This window comes from Columba livia, chromosome 2 (assembly GCF_036013475.1).
Source record: "Columba livia isolate bColLiv1 breed racing homer chromosome 2, bColLiv1.pat.W.v2, whole genome shotgun sequence".
Taxonomy (NCBI): Eukaryota; Metazoa; Chordata; class Aves; order Columbiformes; family Columbidae; genus Columba; species Columba livia.
The window spans coordinates 16,141,774-16,166,011 of record NC_088603.1 but is presented as its reverse complement, the minus strand read 5'-3'; the positions used below and the strand labels follow the sequence as shown (position 1 = coordinate 16,166,011).

The 24,238-nt window shown below is 37.6% G+C and overlaps 1 protein-coding gene across 9 annotated transcripts in view; it reads right to left on the bottom strand.

The window, feature by feature from the left end:
- EPC1 (enhancer of polycomb homolog 1) overlaps window positions 1-24,238 on the bottom strand; it is a 68,595-nt gene that overhangs the window by 3,149 nt on the left and 41,208 nt on the right. For 2 of the 9 annotated variants that reach the window (XM_021290001.2, XM_065050517.1), the window contains 12 exons: window positions 21,016-21,175; window positions 17,894-18,039; window positions 17,602-17,808; window positions 17,069-17,217; window positions 15,604-15,760; window positions 14,237-14,413; window positions 14,042-14,131; window positions 13,808-13,956; window positions 12,259-12,611; window positions 6,802-6,885; window positions 607-725; window positions 439-525 (listed from right to left, as the gene is read on the bottom strand). In XM_021290001.2, coding sequence (XP_021145676.2) covers window positions 439-525; window positions 607-725; window positions 6,802-6,885; window positions 12,259-12,611; window positions 13,808-13,956; window positions 14,042-14,131; window positions 14,237-14,413; window positions 15,604-15,760; window positions 17,069-17,217; window positions 17,602-17,808; window positions 17,894-18,039; window positions 21,016-21,115 — 1,818 coding nt within the window. In that variant the 5' untranslated portion in view covers window positions 21,116-21,175. Of the gene's footprint in view, window positions 1-438; window positions 558-606; window positions 726-6,801; window positions 6,886-12,258; window positions 12,612-13,807; window positions 13,957-14,041; window positions 14,132-14,236; window positions 14,414-15,603; window positions 15,761-17,068; window positions 17,218-17,601; window positions 17,809-17,893; window positions 18,040-21,015; window positions 21,176-24,238 lie in introns of all 9 variants that reach the window. The other 7 variants (XM_065050522.1, XM_065050520.1, XM_065050523.1 and 4 more) reach the window with 5 other exon arrangements.

The following is a 24,238-nucleotide window of genomic DNA, read 5'->3' as shown; positions in this document are numbered from 1 at the left end:
TTTTTCTTTTCCCATGCACTTTTAGCTCCATTGTAACAATGGAGAGGAAAATCCCCGCAACTATTTAAAATACAAAGAAACTTATTTCCAAAATTCTATGGAATAACATAGGTCAACTTGTTTTCATGAAATTCTAAACCCAATCAGAGACTCAGATGTTCAGGTTGGTAACAACTTCTGAACCTTTTTATGTGTCCATCACCACATTTGTGAATATCCCACACTTCCACTGCAGCATGGAGGACATACTTAGGACTTAGCTTTAGTTATTAATTATAATCCTGTCCTAAAAATCCCCCACTATCAAGAGGATAATGACACGGCTGGAGATGTCTGCAATTCATATTCCTAAGGCTTTGAAAATCTCATTAATTGACTGACCCATCTTTGTTTGTTTGTTTGTTAAGAGGGAGCAGAGGCAACGCCTGCCACACTCACCTGCAGTGTCCCTTCTAAACACTTTACAGAATGGCTATGATGTAGATTCAGGCGAAAGCCACCTTCCTGTTGGTTAGTTTCAAGGTTCTATGGCAACAGTTGACAATTAGAGATGAACCCTGGTGGGAAACAATGAGGGATAAATCATAGCACAGACAAATCCCTCACCTGTGATGTGTTGGCAGAGGAATTACTATTTGCTTGCTGTTGATGAATTTGTGCAAGCTGCTGTTTCTGCATTAGTGCCAGTTGCTGTTGATGTTGCTGGTATTGTTCGGCTGTAAATGCTGAACAAAATATAAAACGAGAAAATACTATATCAAAATACGTAGGTGTTGTGTATACAAACACATCTATTTAATAATCCTAAAATAAAAAATAAATTACATCACAGCGAGTCCCTAAGAGCCTTAATGCACATTTATGGCAAAAAAGGCCATCATCCTCCTAGAGATTTTTGTTCATACTAAGTCTTCCCTTTTTAAGCTGCTTTTTAGTATATAGGTTTTAATTGCTTTGCTGCAGTTAGCTTAAGATACCAAAGATGGAGGGGGAAAGAGGGAACCCAAACACAATTAAAACCACCAAAAATTCTCTAATAACTGATTTAAAAGAGATTACAGGTAGAAATGGCATCACTGCTTTCACTTGATGAAACTATGGTATCTGCATTACTAGTGAAGTAGGTTTCTATGCAAAAACGTGGAACCACATGTTTTCAGCCCTCTCAGAAGGCATCATGAGGATAGCAAGTACCAACATTTAAGACTTATGTTTAATTCCAAACATTAAACTGAACATCCTTACAACTGTGTAGGCTATCATACCACAGTATTTCTTTTTTGCTTTTGATCACACACACAGAAGCTACTCCATTGATATAGAATTTGATAGAACTACATCCTTCTCTCTAGAATCTTTGAAAAGTGACCCAGTAGTCAGTGCATCAGGGTCAACTGCAATTTTATCCAGCTGGCCCACAAATATAAAATTGATAAAAACCAGCATTATTCTTTTGGATTCACAAGGAGATGCCCAATGGTGCAGGGGTGGGGAGTCATTAGTTCATGGATTAACTTGTCTAAAACATAAGTTGTGGCTGGTTTTGTTGGTTTTTTAATTTACCTTTCCAAAATGAAAGGAAGTATCAGTTTTCAATTTTAAACTGAATGCTCTTGCAAACTCAGTCTAGGATACACCTGCTGGATTTTTCCTTCAATTTTTTCTTTGGGTTGTAGAGATGCTCCCAGGTAAGCACTGTAAACAGCATCCACACTTGTAGAACACAGCACAAGTGGCACTTTTGGGGAAGTTTACTGTTTGGCAACAAATCACCACCACACTTGAATCCTGTTCACAAGCTGCAATTTCTAAATTTCTCTATTTTGTTAATCTACTCTTTCAGGCTTGCTTGCCTGAAGAAACGTCTGTTTCTATCAAGACTACAATAATTTCCTGGCTTTTGGATACAACAGGATTCTGAAGCACAATTGCACCTTAGGTATAAACAGTAAGTCAATGCAAACAGCTAACCACTATAAGAATTAACATTTGGAAACAGACACAACTAACACTGCTGAGCATGCATTTTTCCAGGTGTTTTGTTGTTTGTTTTGGTTTTTTGTAAGACATTATTCTGAACCCTTCTATTATGGACTGCAAATAGCACCAAATTACTACCAGTACTTTGCTGACTACTTGAAGTTACACATTTTTATTCAGCTGTTACTTTAAAGAAAAAAAAGTAGGGATGTTGCACTTGTTTGTACTGCCATAAGTGACAGATTATTTCCCAATACTCTCACTGTTTTAAAGTTGAAGTGAAATTTAACTAAGCTATTTCTAGGGGAATAGTTTAGTGGTAACACCATTCATAAACGCCTTTACTAAAGAAAAAACAAACCAAAACAAGCTGGAATTCACAGACCAAATATTCAGGAGTTGTTGTTTAAATTTTAATTTCACTTTATATAAATTAAAAGCCCTTCAGATTTTTTAAACTGTCACCAAACACAGAAGTTAAAGCAAGAGAGCTCTAGCACACAAGGATTAGCACGTAGGAAGCTGAGTGGCAGTAGCAGAGGGAGAAAAATGGATGGTAATGCTTTGGTACTGATAGGTATTGCTTTTATACTGATCAGTTAGTGGTGACTTAGTGGTTTTTAAACCCTCTAAAATTTAGAATTGGTATGGTTTGGCCAACATAGTGACAATGATATTGAAGGTTCCCTGTATTAGTATCGCATTTTATTCTACACTATCACACTGTGAACATATTGTTTAGGAAGAGCTCGCATAAGTGATGTAAATAATGACAATTCACAGACTAACAAAAAGGAAAATGGGAAAAAAGGGTAAGTTATGCCACCATCTTTGACTGAATTAAGATTAAAATTTCTGCTGTCATAACCATCTCACTTTTGTCCATTTGAGTAAGTAAAATTTATCACTAGTTTCAGTTTTCAAGCCTTGAGTATATTCTAGATTGTAACTACAGAGTTGTAGTAAGCACAGTCACCTCTGTTTGTTTAACCAACTCCAAAATACTGTTTTCTTTTAGAGAAACAGTAAATAAAGTTTACAGAAACACACTGTGTTTTGTTTAGCATAGCCATTATTTAGGACAGTCTTTAAGTGCCTCCCTTTCTTTCTGGAAGCTACATTTAGAACAACTATGCTTTTCAAGTTACGCATCGACATACTTCTTTTTAAGCAGCCTGTGACCCTGACAGCTCTACGTTTCCCACCACTATGAAAACAGTTCCACAGCTGTCAAAGTAAACAAGTGGCAGAAGAACCCCGCTATGATCTCCGCCCTCATTTGTATTCAAAATGCTTCTCTCTGCTCGAATATCCCCACACACAAATACTACCTCAGACATGCAATGGAAATAGCTATTTACCTGTCATAGCTGAAAATACACTCAAGAACAATTTATTTCAGGTTTTTTAATTTACATGAAAACATTCAGGGACATTTTTGCTGCTCCCCTTACTAAAGTTAAAAGCCTACTAGACATTCCGAAATACTAATTACAACATTATCAGAGATTTACTGTGAGATTCTGACTTAATCAGTTGCATCCAGTTTTGAAACACAAGGCTGCCCATAAAGGGCAGCTGCAAGCTACAGCCTCCTACAATAATGTGCTGGATATTCCTTTTCCATTCCACAGCACATCCAGATGTGCTCATGGGCCAGAGGAGTTACAGATCGTTAACTACACAGGCAGCTCTTCTCTCTCCAATGCTGAAGAACCAGTGCATTGAAGCTTTTGTTGAAAACACTAGTACTACTGAGAACTATCCAAACCAAAATTAACTATTTCAAAGACCTTCAAACTAGGACATCACACTTCATCCCCCTTCTGTTAAAAGCCACCATGTATTTTCTCACTATCACTGTCACTAGGCTTCTCCCCCTCCTGCTCCCTGATTACAGCCTATATTACACTTCAATTGAAAAAATAAGCCTCCTGATAGGGAGATATAAGTTCCTTCTGAAAGGTTTGTATGTATTTAACATTGAAGTACTTACACCTGTTTAACCTCACATACTCGTTTTCTGGGGCACAAAACTGTGACTGGAACTGGGGAAGGTTTTCTGGGGAAATCACACATTTGCTCAGGACAGCGAAATCATGGGTATACTGAGTGTCTGTGCCTCTACATCTGCAGGCACAGCCCTACACTTCTCAAAACTCTAGTCTGTCTGTCTTTTAAGTGATTGTAGTAGAACACATTGCAGACCATAAAAATGTAGCCACTATTAATGGATTATATGGATTGCAGATTTTTGTTGCCTGCAAAGCTGGCACACATGCAACTGCACAGGTGCCAAACATCACTTTCTCTAGAAAAGCAGCTTCCCCAAGAACTTTGTTCCAGAGAATTTATTACCGCTTCTCATTTTTATCCTAAAGAAGAGAAAGGGCACAGCTGAAAACCTTTCATCTGTGTCAGAGAAAAATGGCAAATGGAGAAATACCAAAAATGAATGTCATTCTTTTGTGCCATACACTGGTCTTTATCTGCCTGGAAAAAAACAGCAGGCCCAGACCTTTCCTGTACTCTTCAGTCAGCAACCACATCCGCTAACTCAGAAGAGTATTGCTACATATAGTTACACATTCCTGGTGTTACTGGAGACCCTCAAGGCTTTAAAAAATTAGTAAAGCAACAGACACCTGAACAACAGCTTCAAGCTAAAAAAGTGACAAACCAAAACATTAAATGGTTAAAGATGATACGTGAGATTTTAAAACAGAATCTTGCTTCAGCAGCCCTGGACAGGTGCGCAGTGCCGACAGACTCAGCATGCCCGGGGTTCCATCATACAGTCATAACCACTTCATGCTGCAGAGGTTACTAAACTGGACAGTGACAGAACATCCAGTTTCATTCACTACATAGAATCCAGTGGAGGGTGGAGGTTGGAATATCTCAACCACCACTATTGATACACAATAAATAAGAACATTCTCCCTTCAGAATACCTCAACTATCTTTCACAGCTGACAGCTGCACCTTCCCCCAAAACTTCTACATACCTTCCAAGACACTTTCAGTGATTTATCTAAGTCACCTGTCTCCTTAAGTTCACTTAACCCAACTCCTTTCCTAATCTTCAACATTAGGAACCTTTAAGGCACAACCCCACCTGGAGTTTTCCACATCCCAAGATGGTTGTCAGAAGATGGGCAGCTCAAGTTTTACTGAGAGACTGGGGCTACGTGAATGCTGCTTACTCATTTGTTTGCAGCATACTGTTCAGAATTGTAACAATTCAAACACACTATGCTTCTGAATTGTTTCTGGTAGAACTCTGAATCAAGTTATAGCATTTCAGTTGAGACAACTTCTAGGATTTTAAGTCAGTACACCACGTTAGCTGTTACCCTCTTCATTTAACTGCTCGGGACAGCACATGCACCTATTCTGCAATTGTATTAGTGCTACACTTTGGCAGCAAGTAAGAGAGATGTTTTCTGGCTTACAGACTGCAGAAAGGAATGAAAGGTAGAAGAAAAAGCTTCAGGAGTTTGCAGCTATGAATACAAGGAAAGAAACATCGGTACATTACTGAGACTGACTGGCAGGATAAATGACTGCTTAGGAACTCCTTAGTGACAGCCACAAATCTTGTGCAATAACTCAGTTTTTTAACAACTCACTACACTATGAATCATTTCCTACAATCATTTACATGATGTTTGTAGTCCTTGGGATAATTATATATTAATTTTTTCTCAAATTAAACCATTGAGTAATATCTTTCAATTGGATGATTCTGTTTACACATCTACCAAATTCCGTGGGAGGGTGATAATCAACAGGTGGTGTTTTCTGGAGCACAGAGTAACCATGATGCTGTCAATGGACTTCTCAAAGATCCATAGTTCTCAGCAGTTTTATAATGCAACATGGAACTATTTTTACAGTGCTTATTAGTTCTACCACTTGATGTGCACCAGCCTTACAATGCCGCATCTTACATTTAGCTCCCCTGAAAACGCAAGTCCTTTCCAGAAGTGGCCAAAACCAGTGAGAAGGGGGGCTAGCTGTGGAATCTGTATTTAAACATTGGTCTTTGTATGGTAAACAGCCACAGCTGCAGGTTTTACTGAGAGGTGGTTCACTAGTTGTTACTCTGCTTCCCTGAGGTAGGAAAATACAGACCTAGAAAAAAACTGACCACAAGAACCAGTTTCCTAAAAACCAAGAAGCATATCCTGGAAAGCAGAAAACATATGTGCAAATTCCTGGTGGCCTCTACCAGCATCCCTCTCGATTTCCTGACTGGAAAATGCTCACTAGATTTGCCAAGGAAAGTGAGCAAGCTTTGTGGAGTAAACACAATTACCTATCCTAATCAGTCCTGTTAAACATCTAAAGAATTGGATATTTAAATTAAACTAACTTAAAAAAGCATCTGCTTCATAACATCAAGTTAAGCAGGAAAACCAAATAATTACGATTATATAGGCTTCAATAAACCCTCTCTCAAAAGCCATTCAGAGGACTGGATTCCCTTATTTCCAGCAGAGGCGATAGCCATTAAAAAGGCAGGTAACAGAAGAAATATCATGTAACTAAAGCTTCCAGCTGAGAAATCCCATAAACTACAGAACTGCTAAGTATGTGGAAAGATGGCACACCGTGTTACAGTGTTTTCTTAAGGGAAATACATCAGAGCATCACATCCCTGCTATACAAGAGTACGATTAACTGTTACTAATGCCAAAGTGCATGCAAAGCAAACATCATTCACAATACTAAGGAATCCAGAACACCACATTTTTAATCTCTTAACTGGCTTACATTGCCTGGTTAAAGATTTTCTACTGTATAGCAAGTTCTCACCAGTGAATTCAGAAGATTGGAGAGACTTAGAACCATCAGTGTGATTTAGTATTTGATGCACCAGGCCCAAAGATGTTTCACTTTCTGAAAAGAAGTTCAAGATTGATTTTACTTAAACATGGCATTAGACACTATGAGAACATGAATCATTATGCCCTTGATTATTACTACAACAGCCTTATATTTCAGCCCAACAGAACTTAGGTATGAAATTCCTAACATCAGAACTCTAGACTTCGAAATTATAAACGAGATACAAGATCTACATATGCACTCCCTACTTGGTAGTGGAAGAAATACAGACAAAAATAATTAATGAGGATTTTTACTGGCCACCAAATAAAAGCTAGAAATGCTTGCTGTGCATTTATATATTTCTGTCCATCATTCTTAATATGACTTTCCATCAGAATGTCACAGGTGAGCTGGGGAATGCAGTTTACTACACAGTTATCCATGTGAGTATCCTTGCATAGAATGCAAAGTGTAACAGTTTAAACAAGCCCAAAGATTCAGCAACTTGGAGCAATGTATTACTCCAACTGGGTTGAAGTTGAATAAGAAAATCTAGTGTAACTACGAAGTCTCAAATTCTCCAGAAGTGCTCAGTGCTCTTACCCCATCCCCAGTCACATTCCTCAGACTAGAGAGGCTTCTCCTTTTAGCATTTTCTCCTTCAACTAAGCCTAGGGTGGGCTATAAACACCCATTACTCCCACAGCCATTGCTTCTTCAACTAGGATCTTGACATCTCAGCCACAGAAGGGCCAAGACTGTTAAGTTCCAATGGTTGCTGAAAATGGCCATTACAAATGTCAGTATTTTTCATTACAAAGTGTATCCTACAATGTGGAAATAAGCATTTGGAAAAGGGGAAACAGTGAAACAGACAGCAGTGTTGAGACTATTACAGATACAAGGGTTAAATTAAGAGATCTAAACACAGCCAGTGACGGCATGAAAGCAGTGAGAAGGTAGGACAAATCCTTCTACTTTGGTGAGAGGAACTGCCACAAGCATTGAGGAGCCTGTTCCTGCTTCCTTCCTGAAGAAGGGTGTCAGGTAACTGTAATGGTGTATCTGTCTCCTTAGTGAGAACAGGAAAAATAGTATAGAACTGACATTACAAATTCAGAGACAGAAATGCTGAACAGACATTTGGGAAATGGAGGCATAGTTCACCATCTTGCTAGACCTTTAAAGTGTGAAAACTTGCTTTTAAAAAGCAGATTAAGAGATGCAAAAAAGCACCTAAATTTGCTGGGAAAAAACACGTTATTTCCATGGAATTCTCACAAAAAAATACAACAGAACAGCAAAGCCAACTTGCAGCACATTATCTAAGTCTCTAGCTTACAAGCAAATGCAAGGTAAGCTACTCTGGATTCTTTGACTACAATCTGAATGTCTGCAGTTTTTCATATGCAGTAAGGTCTACAATCCCAAATATCACAGCCCTCTAAGAATTTTCAGTAAGCCTTCTGCTAGAATACATCAGCTTCTTCTCAAAGAAAGAATCCCACTGTTCATGAGTGAGACTCCAGGCTAACTGCTGGCCCCTTCAGTCTTCACAGCTTGCAGACCTGCTTTTCAAAGTGACCCGGCTTCTGGAGGAGGGTGGCGTGAAAGAACAGAATAAGCAAGACAGTTGCCTAGTCTCACTGTGTAGCCTGGGAACCAGCGCTCAAGTCTTTGACTAGTGACAGGTATCTCTGGTCTGTCTCCTACACACAAGGCTGCCACAGAATTATACACACTGCGCAGCTTTAAATATCTAACTTTTGATTACTGATGCAAGCATCCAAAGATAGGTATGTAACATATTTAGCAGCAAGTTTCCGGCAGAAAGCAGAGTCTCTCTATGATGTGATGCAGTTTGAAGACTACCTTTTGCCTGGCAGAACTAGATCAATCAATTGATCTCACAAGGAAGATTAAATTCTTGGGGGACAAATACGTCAGATGAATATTCATGCCTAGCGTACAGTCCAGACTTAAGACACACGCTCCATCACTGAAGATTATGATCCAGAAACTTGAGACTGTCAGCAATACAGGCTCCTCTTCTGAAGTCATTTTATTGCAATTTGTTCAGTTACTAGCTTTTCCACTGAACTGGTTATTCCTCCACAAGAATCATGCCTTTACACTCTTGCCTGCTTTTTAGCAGTGTTCTGTGTAACAGATGCCTGAAGATCCTTGAATCAGGTCTTCTTGCAAGAGGGCAAAACATGCTTTTTTTTCAATTTTCTGTAAGATTAAAAGGAACAACCTTCTTCAAAAGTGATGTTACTTTGTCAGCAGGATCAAGCGGCCAAGAAAAGTCTATCCTTCAGCACACAAGTCTAGTACATGCCCCCTTTTCAAGTAACTCACAAGGGATTTATTTTAAGACGTCCCTTCCCAGTTTACACGCAAAATCTCAGTGCAACTACTTCATCTTCCATGGATCTTTTACGCTGAGCACTCTGAAAGCCAGGATCAGAATAACTAGCATTTCTTCAAAATGTTCAGAAAATGCCTGGCTCTTTGAGAAAACCTCTTCTCCAGTCTTACAGACAAAAAAAAAAAAAGCTTCCTGTAGCCAGAGAATGGGATGTGAAGGCCTGAGATACCTTCTCCACTTCATGGCTGTGCTGGCCGTGAAAAACTGACTTGAAAAGCAAAGTTTTCCACAGCAATTTTTCCATGTCAGCAGCATGTTGTCTGGATCACTCAAGGCTGAAAAAGCCCAAGACTTCTCTACACTTCTTTAATATAGAAACAGACAAAACTTATGTGGTGGTGCACAGTAAACACAGCAACATGACCACTCTGCTGGCCACTACAGAATCCCAGCATCTTCATCTTCAAGGTAAGCAACATGGTTTGACCACAACTCACAGTAGCAGGAAAATGATAAAGGGATTTGTAAAAACAGATACATTACTGTTTTCTCATAAGACAGACCTACTGCCACTACAAAAAAACTAAAAGGCAAAGAGAAACAAAACTTAAAAATCCACTCCCATAACAAACTCCCAGCTTCTAAGACAGCTAAGAAAGAGGAACAGAAACACTCTACAGCATTGTAAACTGCAGCAGCGAGGATTAGAAAACTTCAGTACTGATGTTAGATACCTGATGTTCTTTACAGTATTTACTACAGAAATTAAGATGACATAACTCAGAAGCTGCAGCCCCAACTGACATGCACCTCTGAAGAAGCCAAACTCTATATGAGACCCGTGAACACCTCTGATCTGTGTAGACCACGCATTTTAAAGAATCCATTAAGAAACTGAAAAAAGAGCCAGAAAACAGAATGGTAACAAGATGAACTAGACTGTATGCTCCTTTCAAACACCTACCCGTAAGCAGAACAACATCATTAGACCACATATTCACAAACTCACATCCATCTCTAATACTACAAGAATCTCTATTAAGATTATAAATAGTTATACAGGTACAGTCTTCCTGGTTATAATAATCACGAGAAACTACCCAAAGATTGTGGTAACTATCTTAGAGTGTATCTATGAATTCAGGCATATTTTTTAATTGAGTACTTAATTTTTTTTATCAAACCCTAATAAAAATACAAATTTACAAATACAAATATTGTGGAATTTATAAGTTTGGAACACTAACTTAAATATTTTACATAAATGAGAGAAACTATCTGCATAGAATCCCAAGCACAAATGTAATATGCTAGGCACTTACACATATGTATTACTTTCCCACAGGCTTCAAAATACAACCATGGAATTAAAACCTTGTGCAGAACTCACAACCAGAAATAACAATTTGATTTAATTCCTAAATTGATGCAGACAAATATCTTAATAATTTATTTAAGGAAGAAGATTCTTTAGAGGTGTTCGTGTATTTATACACACACACCTCAAGACGTACAATTTAAACTCAATTTATGTAGACTTGAAAAACTGGCTGTTTAATTTTTCAGATGTAATGTGTTGCCCGTTACTACTTTATAGTCTATTTATAATCCATTCAGAACACATGAGTTTTCTTTTCACACTAGTACCCTGACTACCATTTTATCACAGTTCAGCCTCAGGCCACTAGACAGGTCATGCTCTCCTCTGGACTTGGCTTATTGATTTGAAACACTGGAAGACCAGAATTTAAACACCAAAAGCCATACTCTGATCACAAATGTGAGGAACCATCACTTTTAGCTTTAATATATTTCCAACAAGAGTCATAAGAGAGAACAGAATGGGGGATGGGGAAAAGGACCTACTCTAGGACAGCATGGAGAGGAAGCATGAAATAGAGCAGCAGAACAAAGCTGTCCACCAAGTCTAAAAACACAAGGAGGAATTTTCAGAAAGAACCTCAACCAACATAAACAACCAAACAAACAAAAAAATCCCACACCCCACCACATCACAAAAACTACCAAAACAAACCCAAAACACGTGGTGCAGGGAGGAAAGGTATAAAACATAGTGGGAAACAAGAGGATTAAAGTAATCTGTTATCATGGCAACGCTCTTTGTTTGAGCAAATCTCCAAAACACCCCATAATTTGGGGAGTTTATTAGGTATATGAATTGTTCCCCAGCTGACTCCTACATTATCTGGGTTTTCTAATTTATTTCCAAAGCCATAATTCAAAATGGCATGGAAAGCATGATTCTAGAGACTCCTTACAAAATGGTGGTGAACTCCAACGTTATTTCTTTGAAAAAAAGCTCCATCACTTCACTTTCCATAGAAAGATGACAATGTACTGACTGATCAAAATTTAAGAGTTAATTAAGTTCAGTGTGAAGAACCCAATATAAAGAGAGATGCTATCCAACAGTATTCCAATTAAAAAAACACCACCACATCAAGTTTTCCTAGGTCCTCAATTCCATAATTCAAGCTCTACAGACGTAATCTGCCACTTGCTGACAAGACACATGGGTGATTAGTCTGAGAGTTTTGCCAAGTGTGAGAAGAAGTATCAGCTGGGGTGGGCCGGGTATTTTTTGAATAGGAAATGGCATTTAATTTCACGTAAGTTCAAGTGAGAGTTGATAACATGCTGGGATTTAAAAAATAAACATTTTAACTGTTTCCCACCATCACACCTTGGACTAGAAAAAATTCGGAACATAAAATTTTTACCAACATTTCAATTAATGTATTTTTAATTTCAAAAATCCTGATCTTCAGAAGCAACATAAAGCCTGCACAATACTGGTTTCTAAACCATCATATTTCTAAAATCATCATTACATACCAAGGTAGCATTTGCATAAATTTGAGATGCCATACACCACTGCTAGCAATAAATACTAATAAACATTCTACGTAGCAAATAAAGAGATAAGAGTGAAGATAGGCTGTTACCAACAAAATAGACCATGATGTAAAGTACGGATGATCTAACAATATTCTGCATATTCTGAGCCAAGTTTAAAGTTTCTAGAAGCAAGTTTGTCAAAATAAACATACCAAAATGTGCTGAACCACTGCTACTTTTACTTTGTATAGAGGTACTGCATGTCTGGGTCCCGGGTTGTGCTGTGCCTGTTCGATTTACACCCCTGTATAATTTCCTACAGGAGAGTTCGTCATTGTCACTGTCATGTAGGGATGGTGTCCGAGGCCTAAAATGCCGCCATCTACATGATTTGATATTGACTAGTATCTGACTGAGGTCTTTCGAGAAAGATCTGTCCGAGGTATTTGTTTCTGAGGTATTGGCAAATTGACTGATTGAAGAGTGTTGTGATGAGGAAAACATTTCCAAATCCAGCTGATGAAATGTATTATCGTAGTCCGAATGTGCTCTGTCGAGTAGCACCCTAAAAACAGGAAAACGATGCAGAATTACACAGTGAAAGGAAAATATCAAGAAGGTCAACAGTTTGCCATGTGAGAACGAGCAACCTCCCCCTCCCAAAATATACACAGAATGCATGACTATACGTTATTTTACAGTAAGTATGTTTAGGTTTCTCTTCACATGTATATGCTAGCTTTTACTGTTTGAACAGCTGACGTACATCATTATGTATATATTAAGATACTGCAACACACACACCCACATATATATTTAAAATCAGGCTGGAAGACAGAGTTCCACAATGCAAAAAACCCTAGAGAATAAAATTGCTTAAGTAACTTCAGCTCAAAAGGCTCACTCCCATATAAACTGAATATACCTACAACCATCCCACTGCAGTGGGGATGTCACACATTAACTTCCAAATCCCCTTAAAAAAAATCCCAGTAAGAGCCTTTCAGCTCCCATTCTGATTTTGCTGATACGCTAATATGAGAAGAGGTTCTAAGCATTAATTTGAAAGCCAAATCACATTCTTAGATTTTCTTTAAGTTAAATACAATGATTTAAGAAACAGCATTTATACACTGAACAGTTTTTAAATTGTTTTCAATATAGGTGCTTAGAAGAAAAATGCCTTAAGGAAATCCTTAATTCTTTGGTATTTTTGACAGTGTTCAAAGTTTAACAGTTATTGTTACTTGTAAGCATTCCCCAAAAAAATTCTCCTCTAAAACTGACAAATCACCAAATATGCTCCATACCCGGAAAAGCTTTTTCTGAAAAAATGCAATTTTTACTATTTTAAAATACTACAATTTGAAGACAACTATGCAAGTAATTTAAATACAAACCATCAATCACAACTGAAAACATACATGTATTTTCACCCCAGAACTTGAGAGGCCAGTAATAAAAGACTCCAGAAACATTTAAGAAAACAGTATTAAAGTGGCTTCCACTACTGCAAAATAAAAATGGAGACATTAATCAGCTAAAGAAACTTGTATCAAATGGAAATATTTAAAAAGTCAAACCCTCTGATGTCTCCATTTTTGAGGGTTTTGTGGTTTTTTTTGTTGTGTTTTTTTTTTTTAAACTTTGCTCTTTTAAAATATGTCTTAGTAATTGTGGATTTTTTTTTTTCCTTTGTTGTTGTGGGTTTGGTTTTTCCCCTCCCCCGCCCCAAACCAGCAACAATTATGTAGCACTTACCTTCCACCACGGCCAACTCGTCTTCGTGCGAACCCAATACATCTCTGGGGTACAGTGAGGGTGGTTAAGCAGTATCTGTAACGCACATCTCCTAATCTTCCCTCTTTAGGGCTACTCCATGGCCAGTTGCCAGGTTGGTCTAAATGAGGCTTAAAATAATTATAAACAATTAATCACAAGATGTTTTCCCACAACAAAGTTCTGTTTTATGGTACGTAAGGATATTCTACTTACAGCATAGTACTGACAGCCTGCTTTCCTACGGAAGGCGAAAGGACCATCAGGATCGTTCTCTTCCTCTGCTTCCGAAGAACCAGACAAAACCTTTAAAGAGGGGAATGGGGGGTGTATGAGGAGAGATATTAGTAAAACCATCAGTCCTACTTCTATTCTTTCCCCAAGAGCAGCACAGAACTCTAGAGGTCCTACCTGGGAGAGAGGTTCTTCATCCGAGCTAGGAAAATCATACTGATTCAAATCTTTAGCATTAAAGACTGGCAGTGCAGCAGGACTTGTCTGTTGAGGAGTACCAGCAGCAGATGAAGGTAAGACTTTTGGCTTCTTCTCGTACTTTCTTTTAGGTCTAATAACATCAGGTTTATCTTGCTGCAAGAAAAAGAAAAGCAAAAAGGCAGTGTAAAATTACATACATAGCAAATTAGATTAAACCAGGCATTTTCAAAAACTCCTGTGTAAGCGAGCTAAAACATGAACCAATCTCTCCACCATCTTGACAGCAATACAAGCAGTCATCTAATAAATATATCTCTTTCATTTCCAGTAACTGAAATGTTTAACAGACAAGGTGGAATCAAGCACTATTTGCTCAATCTGTGCTAGATATAACACTAGTGGTTAAGATAATAGTACTACTCAAATATACAATGACCTCCACCAGGAACCATTCTTCTTTTCTAACATTTGAAACGAATAGACATTTATGCACTGTTAGGGAATTACTAAATACCAAACTACACTTAAAAGGCAAAAATAGAGGTTCAACCTCTCAAAGATACTTAGACTCTCACAAAATCCTCTGAAAATTAAACACATTTTCCCATACTATGCAAATCCAAGTTTAAGTGCATTTCCTAAGCTTCCAAGAAACAATTTTCTTTCATGCTGTGAGACCCTGCATCAACCCAGCCTCACTAGCAACCTCAGTTACATTACTATCAATGGAAGTGTTCACTGACTCAAGCCACCTTGTCAGATTCAGAACAGCCTTTGGACATTCTTCAGTTATAAGAAGTCTTCGTTTAAAATTCAAACTATACCTCACCATTTCTCCTGTGTTACCTGACCTATTTAATATGCTCAGTTGTTGGCACTGTAGCTATACTTTGTATGACACAAAATTAAAGCCTGCAGGAAAAAAAGTGCTGGTCAGCTTTCTAAATCATGTAAAATTAGTTGATACTTTACACAGATACACAGCGTGCTGGGAGTTATCAGTGGATCATAGTTAAACAACAACAAAAAAAGCCCATACCACAACCCTCCAGATTAAAATAACTACATTAATTTAGAACAAGATATGGGTTTTACCTCACTGTTTCTATCTTTGTAATTAGTTACTACTATCTAGGTAATAAATAGTTTTGTTCAGGATATCCTAAATTTATGGACAGTATTAGTGAAAAATGTTCATGTCCCCCAGAGTAAGAATCTAATTGCATTCCAATTGTACTTTGCTAGCCTATTTCCAGCTTCAAAAAGCCCTCCCCCATCCTAAAAAGCTGTATCTTGCATGCGTAACAGCATGAATCAGTAACTCTGTTATTGACATTACTCACTCTAACTTTAAATTCTTTCAGTTCCATAGCTTCTTGGTGTTTAAAAGGACTGCTGTTAGTCACAGGAATGATGGGAATAGCATAGGTAGGTTTAATCGGCTGCCGCTGTGCCATGACCTCAGACACAATCTCTCCACTGTAGTCACCCAAATTATACCTGAAACCAGAATTATTTTTTATTTGTTGGAACGTTTCCAACGTATGCCCAGCAAAAAAATGGAACAACACAGAGAAAAACAGACTAATACTTGCAACTTGTGGTAAAGGGAAGTCCTGAATGACAGCAAGAAATGCAGGAAGCATTGTTCCAGAAATGGAGACCAATAACATGAAAACTTCATTGCAATGACTAATGTTGACAAATAAATAAAAGGATAACTACCCTGTAAAGCCTGTAAAACATCTCCAAAAGATAATAATGTAAAGGAAAAGCAGAAACTTGAAGGAAAGAACAGAAGAGGGTTTCCCTCCCCTCTCACTTGGGGACAGGTACCATTAGAAAAATACACATTTATCACCCAAAAAGTTTTAAAGAGTGTGGCCAAGCACCTTATTCATCAATCCTCTCTCTTTTGTATTATGTTCCCGTGGACAGTGCTGATTTGAAGTGCAGTTTTAAATTCTGAGAGGGGCATTAGAGTATTTCCTCTATTCAACAGCTTATTTTCTTGATAAAACTACTGGAAAAATCTTTGTTTCTACTAAAAATGGTCAATGCTTGAAGAAAGTGCCCTGATACAGACATTCTCCCTAAGAAACCAGACTAAAAGGTCAGTTTTAGAGCTTTAAAATACTGACTCAAAAATGTTTGTTTCCAAACATAGATGCTTAAGCTAGAGAAGATTCTAAGTATGAATCTAAAATACAACTCCACATTGTAAATGTGATTCGCAGTTGGTTGAGAAAGTGACAGTTGACGGAGTAGAGCACTTGGTCTTCAGCACAGCTGACAAACAGGATGTCAAAAGAAGCCCTAATTGGAGATGACTCACAGAACACTTTATACTGTACTAAATGCTTGTTTGTTTTCCTCAAGAGAGTGTTAGATCAAGCTTTGCTAAAAAAGAAAAGCGATAATGAAGAAAAAGAATGCTAATGATTGGAAATGGCATTAAAATTAGCTGGGATTTCCTTAATGTACATGTTTAAATTTAACACAAATTTCCACATGAATTTACCCATAATGATGATCTCTCTTCCTGTATAATACATAGGATATATACATACATTAGAATATATGTACACATGCAATAAACCAATGTAGATTGGTGTGAAAGGTTACTTTCCCATAACAAGCAACTTTGTAACATTTTGTTTTGCTCTCCATGACAATATATGAAAACACGCTATTCTGTGAACATCACTCTAGATACTTATTAAAAAAATTCATTACTAAGTATTTGTGGGAATCAGAATACAAAGTAGTTTCCAAAACCTTCTGCAGAAATTCTTCAATAAACATTACCTCTTCTCCATAATTTCCAGTGTTAAATGCAGCAACTCTCTCTTGCTTTTTTCCCTCCTCTTTATCATCTCCAGGATAGTTACTGCACGACTCAGATCTCGACGCAGCTTAAGCATCTTCTCATAAGATGCTTCATCATTTTTTCGATTCTGTAAATAGATAGTATATATTTCCTCACATCATTTACATGAAATAAGCTGAATTAAATTAAGTTCTAAATATTTATGTATATGAATAATCCCACCTGCTAAAACAAAGAGAAGCATGTGCATGGTTATCAACGAGCTACAGATTACCAACACCATACACAGGTTTAGCAGTAGATTTAGTGAAAAAATAATGCACATAAACTTCCATTCAACAGCTGTTCTAAAGTAGTTTCTGTCATGTTTTTACCCTTGCAAATTAGAACAAAAGAACACTAACTTCTATTGTTTTATACCACATAGCAGAATTGTTTCTCTACATAAGCTGCTTCTTTAGAGGGGGAGTAGGATGTGAAAGAAAGCAGAGGGAAGTATTGATCCACTTACTTTTCGTGTCTGCATCTTTTCTGTTCGTCTTCTAAAAGCAACATACGGGTCATTTGTGCTGGAACCATCTCGCTTCTCTTGTTTCACTGCTGGGATAAGAGAGGGCCCTCGACAATTTTTCCTCTTTTTAATCCAGTACTCATACACTTCTCTGATCAATTCATCATCTTCCTTCAGCAACAGCTTGGCCTCTTGCAGGCTGACTGGCTAAATGTAAAACCCAGCATGTCACTTTCATATAGCAACATATAGAGCACGTACGTCAAATTCTTTATTCAAAGTACCGTTGTACCTGCTGACCGCTGCCCTTTTCTAGTCTGTCTATCATCTCCTCAAATTGCAAAGGAGAGATATCCATTCTTTTCTTCAACTTATTCACAAAGATCTCATCTTCCGAATCCAAGTCATAATCCGGCTGCTCAGCATCCAAACTAAAAGCTAAATGGTAACAGTGAAAACCAAAGTTAGTTTTACTACAGAAATGTTTTCTTCTAAGCAGTGTCTGGAGCACACACCACATTCTTCTGAAGACAAAACCTAAATTATTTTTTTGAGTGTTGTAATAATGCTATTTCAAAGTTATATCTATTTTTTTCTTGAAAAAAATTACACTATTAAAAATCAGGAATACAAGTTGATACCTATTTGACTATGCTTTTGTTAACCAATGAAAGCTTGCTAGTGGTCACACCAGCTGGCAGCTTTCTACCTGACTGCTTTCAGTAAGCAATTTTTAGACTGGTCAAAATTTTCAAAGCTGTCCAGTATCCTGCAGTTTTACATACTGTATTATCACCAGTTAAGACTTTAGCCCAAAATAATCTCAAAGGTACTTCTACAAAGTCTGTGCAGACTGTATTACAGTGACCTTATACATACTAATCCATGATTTTTGTGATGTAGACAAGTCAGACTAAATTGGCCTTAACGTTCTGCAGAACGCAAACAACTGTTGTGTTTTCCACAATATGCTAGGAAAATACAGCATTCAAAACAAGATCTCCTTAGTTCTCATGCTTCATTCAAGTTGTTTTAGTTCATAAGAGAGCCAATTTTCTTCCCAACTGCACATCTGGAAACACACTGTGAAAAGCATCCCTTGCTTTTAATAAATAAGTAGAATACAATGCAGCTGAAAATCACCATTTCAGCTGTTAGACAGCTAGATAAGGAAAAGAAGAATGGAAAGATGTAATCTTAATATCAGCATGGAAGGCTACTAGTATTAGGTTGGTGCAAAAGTAGCCGCGTTTTTGCATTGTTGAGATCTGCTGTTTTATTTAAGAATATATTCCAATATCAATGTGGTTATGTTGTACATAATTTTAATGCGCTTTTCTTACTTTACGCGTTGTTTTGTTTTCTTGCTAATGACTTCATACTTGCTGCTTGTTTTATTTAGACTATGGAAATTATGTTAAATAGAAAGCAAATTCAAGCGTTTTTCTTATTTGAGTTCAAAATGGGTTGTAAAGCAGTGGAACCAACTCAGAACATCAATAACAAATTTGGCCCAGAACTGCTAACAAACATACAGTGCAGTGGTGGTTCAACAAGTTTGGCAAAGGAAAGCCTTGAAGATGAGGAGCACAGTGTCCGGCCCTTGGAAGCTGACAACGGCCAATTAAGAGCAATCATCGAAGCTGAACCTCTAAGCACTACATGAGAAGCTGCCGAAGAACTCAACATCGACCATTCTACCATCGCTCGGTATTTGAAGCCAATTGCAAAGGTGAAAAAGTTTGATAAGTGGGTGTCTCAGGAGCTGACTGAAAATAATAATAATAAAAAAATAATTTTAAAGTGTCATCTTCTCTTATAGGCAACAACAATGAACCACTTCTCGATCAGATCGTGACATGCGACAAGTGAATTTCATATGACAGCCAGCGATAACCAGCTCAGTGTTGAGACCGAGAAGAACCTCCAAAAGCACTTTCCAAAGCCAAACTTGCACCAAAAAAAGGTCAGAGTCACTGTCTGGTGGTCTGCTGCTGCTCTGATCCACTCCAGCTCTCTGAATCCTGGCATAACAGTTACATCCAAGAAGGAGGCTCAGCAAATCGATGAGATGCACTGAAAACTGCAATGCCTGCAGCTGGCATTGGTCAACAGAAAGGGCCCAGTTCTTCACAACAAGAATGCCTGGCTGCATGTCCAACAACCAATGCTTCAAATGTTGAATGAATTGGGCTACAAAGTTTTACTTCATCCTCCATATTCACCTGACCTCCTGCCAACTGACTACCACTTCTTCAAGCACCTCCAAAACCTTTTGCAGGGAAAATGCTTCCACAACCAGCAGGATGCAGAAAATGCTTTCCAAGAATTCACTGAATCCCAAAGGATGGGTTTTTATGCTATAGGAATAAACAAACTTTTCTCATTAGCAAAAAATGTGTTGATTGTAATGGTTCCTATTTTGATTAATAAAGATGTGTTTAAGTCTAGTTACAATGATTTAAAATTCATGGTCCAACACCACAATTACTTTTGCACCAACCCAATATTAGTCTCTTCATTTGCTTAGGAGCAGAGCAACATGCTCTAATCTACCTGATCTTCAACATGATCTAGTGGAAATCGTCCTTGCTCATTTTGGGGGGGAATCAACAAGAAGGCCTTTAAAGGTACCTTCCAACCCAAACTATTCTGATTCTACTACTTTAAGCCATCACTGAAGCTTGGACTGATATAGAAGTCTAACATCAAACCAAAGTTAATTAGGCATGGGATCTGTTTACATAGCACAGATATTACTTTTTAAATTCTAGTGATCACACCATGCAACAAAATTCTGGAACAGGTTATAAATTTTTTATAATGTTTTCAATGTGGTGCTCACATCAAGGGTCACATCCATATAGAATAGCTGCTATCTTCCAACAAAACCAAAGCTCAACACATTTTCAGGCCATTGGTGATATCAAAAAACATCTACTTCTAGATATCGAATACTTCTAGATATCGAATCCAGGCACTGGCAAATACTACTACTACTACTGCCATTTCTGCTTGGCCTTCCAATCCACCCTACTGTCACTTTATCCTGGTTAAACTTCAGGGGACAGGTACTCTGCTTCTTAACTATGTATCATATATTCTCCTCTTCAAGTATATTTGTGTCTGTCTTTGCTAACAAACCTAAATTCCCCTGCAAGCTGTAACTACTGAGTGTTATACAGAGGGCAGGAGTGGGCCTTTGAGACTGCCAAATTTAAAATACTAACATAGAGACACAGACTTCTTGATCAAGAACTAAATATACCTCTTCAGTTAAGAACTATGTATTCCTTTACATGTTGGAAAAAATTAATTCTCAGAAGTCTGCCTTGATGTGAGCTCAACAGACATTTAAGCTAAGTAAAATAAAGTTCTTGGTATAGACTTAAATGAATTAGCTACTTTACTTACGCTGTATGTGAATCAGCTGCTTTGGCATTTTAAATTCTCCGGGATATATAGATTCATAGTACGCAATATTACTTTCTGCCTCTGGAACCGGTATAACCATGTTATCCCTCTTCTCTCCATATACTTGTTGTGCTGAGATAGCCCGTTGGAGATGATGTTCCTATAAACAAAAAAGTCAAGATGAAAATCTGAGAAAATATTTTCAGAGCTCAGACTTTTTAAAGTTGAAGGATGCCTATTTTCTTGCAAATGTTCTCCTTCTAAATCCATGAAACCAGACCTAAGAAATTGATAGTGCACCGTCAACTCAACTTGCACTCCATAAACCAGAAGGTGTTGCCAGTAGGTGGAGCTCTCCCTCTTGCAAACACACAACTCGTCAGTTACTGAACTCCGTAAGCCAAGTTGCACGTCCTTGGCACAGTGAGCTACACAAATTGATCTTTACATATTTCTGGAGAGACACTTAAGATTGATTAGACATACAGATTATAACAAGTAGCTGCAGACAGATATTCGCTCTGGTATTAGTCTATATTTGCTACAGCCATTTATTGCCAATGATGTCAGAAAACCAAAAAGGAGGTCTGCCATCATCTCCTATTAAGAAAAGAAGCAACTATTTTTACCCAGAGAATGATTCCTAAAGGCATTCTCATTTATTGCAACTTTTCCATTACTTTCCTTTTCCCCCTCCTAATCTTTCAAACAAATGTTAAACTATAAACCAGAGGGTGAGAATAACTAGCTTTTAGAAATCTGCAGCTTTTTTCAAGCTTAAAAGTAAATTACATTTATATCTATTACTACAACCCAAGTAGCTAAATTAGGAACATTATGAATTCTAGTAATTTTCTAACGCAACTATTTGAATGCATTCCATTCTTCCTGTGGTGCTACCAAGACCGTAAGTAGTACCAGCAGTGTTCATATAGAGTTACCAACAAAAACCACACAGCAATGTGTGCATATATGTAAGTGGTTTACTGACAATGTAACACTATTTTTTTCCCTAGTACCAAAGCTCTTTTTAAAAATTTCTATACTGTTCCTTCCTAAGTGCTCAGTAAACCAGCGCTGCCAATGCAGTTCTCCTTGAGATGCTATAAACCAGATCACTGAAACACCCAAAAAAAGGAACTGCAGCAAAAGGGTGGCAGCAATAATCGGTTTCAATATTAAAGTAAAAACATAAGTGTCCATCCGTATGATCTTATTACCTCTTTATCTGACTTCAATTTACTCCCTTCTTCAGTACTACAAAGGCAATTAACATTCTATCAAAACTTAAAAAAAACTCACAAAATTATAAAATAGTGAAAGTGCAGCGTTAGTGCAGTCCCAAACTAAAACGTGTTTCATGGTATAATTCTGCTGCAAGGACTCTCAGCATTTTAGCCTATCTTTACCTTCTAACAAGCTATAGAGATTTTTTTTTCCACATCTGTCCCCTGTTAAAAAGGTTGTTCATAAAAAGAGACTAATGATAAGACATACCATAGAGTTTCAAGTAAAACTCACAGGACTGATTTTGATCCTCTAGCTTTTTTTAAGACGTTATGTCACCTAGGAGATGCAGCAGCTAAAATGCTTTCTTGGGTACAGTACAAAATAATTTATTTTCTAGCTTTTTAGTGAAGCACTGCTGCTGGACACTTGAAATTTGTGTAAACAGTAGTAATTCTTCAGGATTTTGTCCCAACAGCTACAGCTGTTGCAGAACAGGGCATTAAGTTTTATTTCCATGTAGTACAGCAGGATTCTTAGTCAAATACATAGTAATCGCCAATGGTTTTTGAATAACAGCAAAGGCTTACTGTTTTTATAATCATATGAAGGATTCCCAATGTGTTCACACCAACTTGTGTTTTTAAATGCAAAAAAAGTGCTTTGTTTCAGGGAAGGGGGTTAGATGCTAAATTAAGTTTTCAATTTCTCTGATCCATCTCTGGATATGGAAAAGGGCACTGCCAGTTAGTATCAGTAGTCCACACTATAGTAATTTTCTAACAGGCTTCAGTAACAAAAATTTAAAGAAAACTTAACAAAATTCTTGAAACAGAAGCACAAATCACAGTTTTGCTTAACTTGCATCCCAATTACAAAAATAATCAGTACTTGAGCAGTGTTATTACATGCACATATTATGAAAGCAACTGGATAGAAGTTCCTCCACTGAAACAGGCAAACTAACCTGCTCTTCATACATCTGTTTCAATCCACCACAAGACACTTCACTAAATAAAAGAACATAGACCAGGCAATGTTCCCTTTACACTCTCATACACCCACTTCTCACTTATTTGGACATAAATCAGCAACAGGCACTTTGTTTCCAACTTCAACATCTCAGCTAGTGGCTCAGCACATCTCTCTCCCAATAATCTAATTAGGTGTGACTAGTAACTCTGGAAGCACTTGTTTTTAACATGAAAGCACATTTAAACGTCTACAGTTAACTAACCTACTACAGCTTACAGTTTCTATCCTGCAGTCATTCTCCATTGTGATTGCACAGCAGATTACTCCCACCCAAATGCAACACCTCATTCATCTGAAACTGCAGCTGTCCATTTAAAATTGCAAAGGCTTCCTCAGTTTGTCAGAATGATTTTGAATTCCAAATCTTAATGAAACATGCTGGCTGCCCTTCATGGTACCTTGATTTAATATGTAGATGCTGTAAGTCCAAGTCACCGCTGAAAACACCAGCCAGGCTGAAAACACAGACTGCTTCAGAAATTGAACAAATCTTTCCACTTTGACTATTCATCCATTTCCAGATGTAGATTTCCAATCAGATATATCTCCACTATACAACAGTTTCTATAATACTGTTTCTGTTCATTGCATAACAGAGCAGTATCAAAAAACCTTTTAAAAAAGTCAAGATAAAACTATCCATTAGGTCCCTTGTCCTGACACATAAATAATTTAAGAGTGGATTAACCAGGGTTTGTTCTTGAAAAACTCATACTGGTTGCTCACAGAGAATCTGGTGTCTTCCAGGTGATTACTGGAGCCAAATAATTTACATTATCCATATTCCTCCAGGAACTGCTGTTAAGATGGTTTGTTTGTAACCCTCTAGCTTCCACCTCTTCAACAGGCTGTTATGGGGTTTTGGTTTGGGATTTTTGGTTTGAGGGACTTTTTTTGTGGGTGTTACGTTTGTTTGGTGGTTTTTGTTGAAGAAGCATGGTTGCAGTGCCTTTTGCCCTTC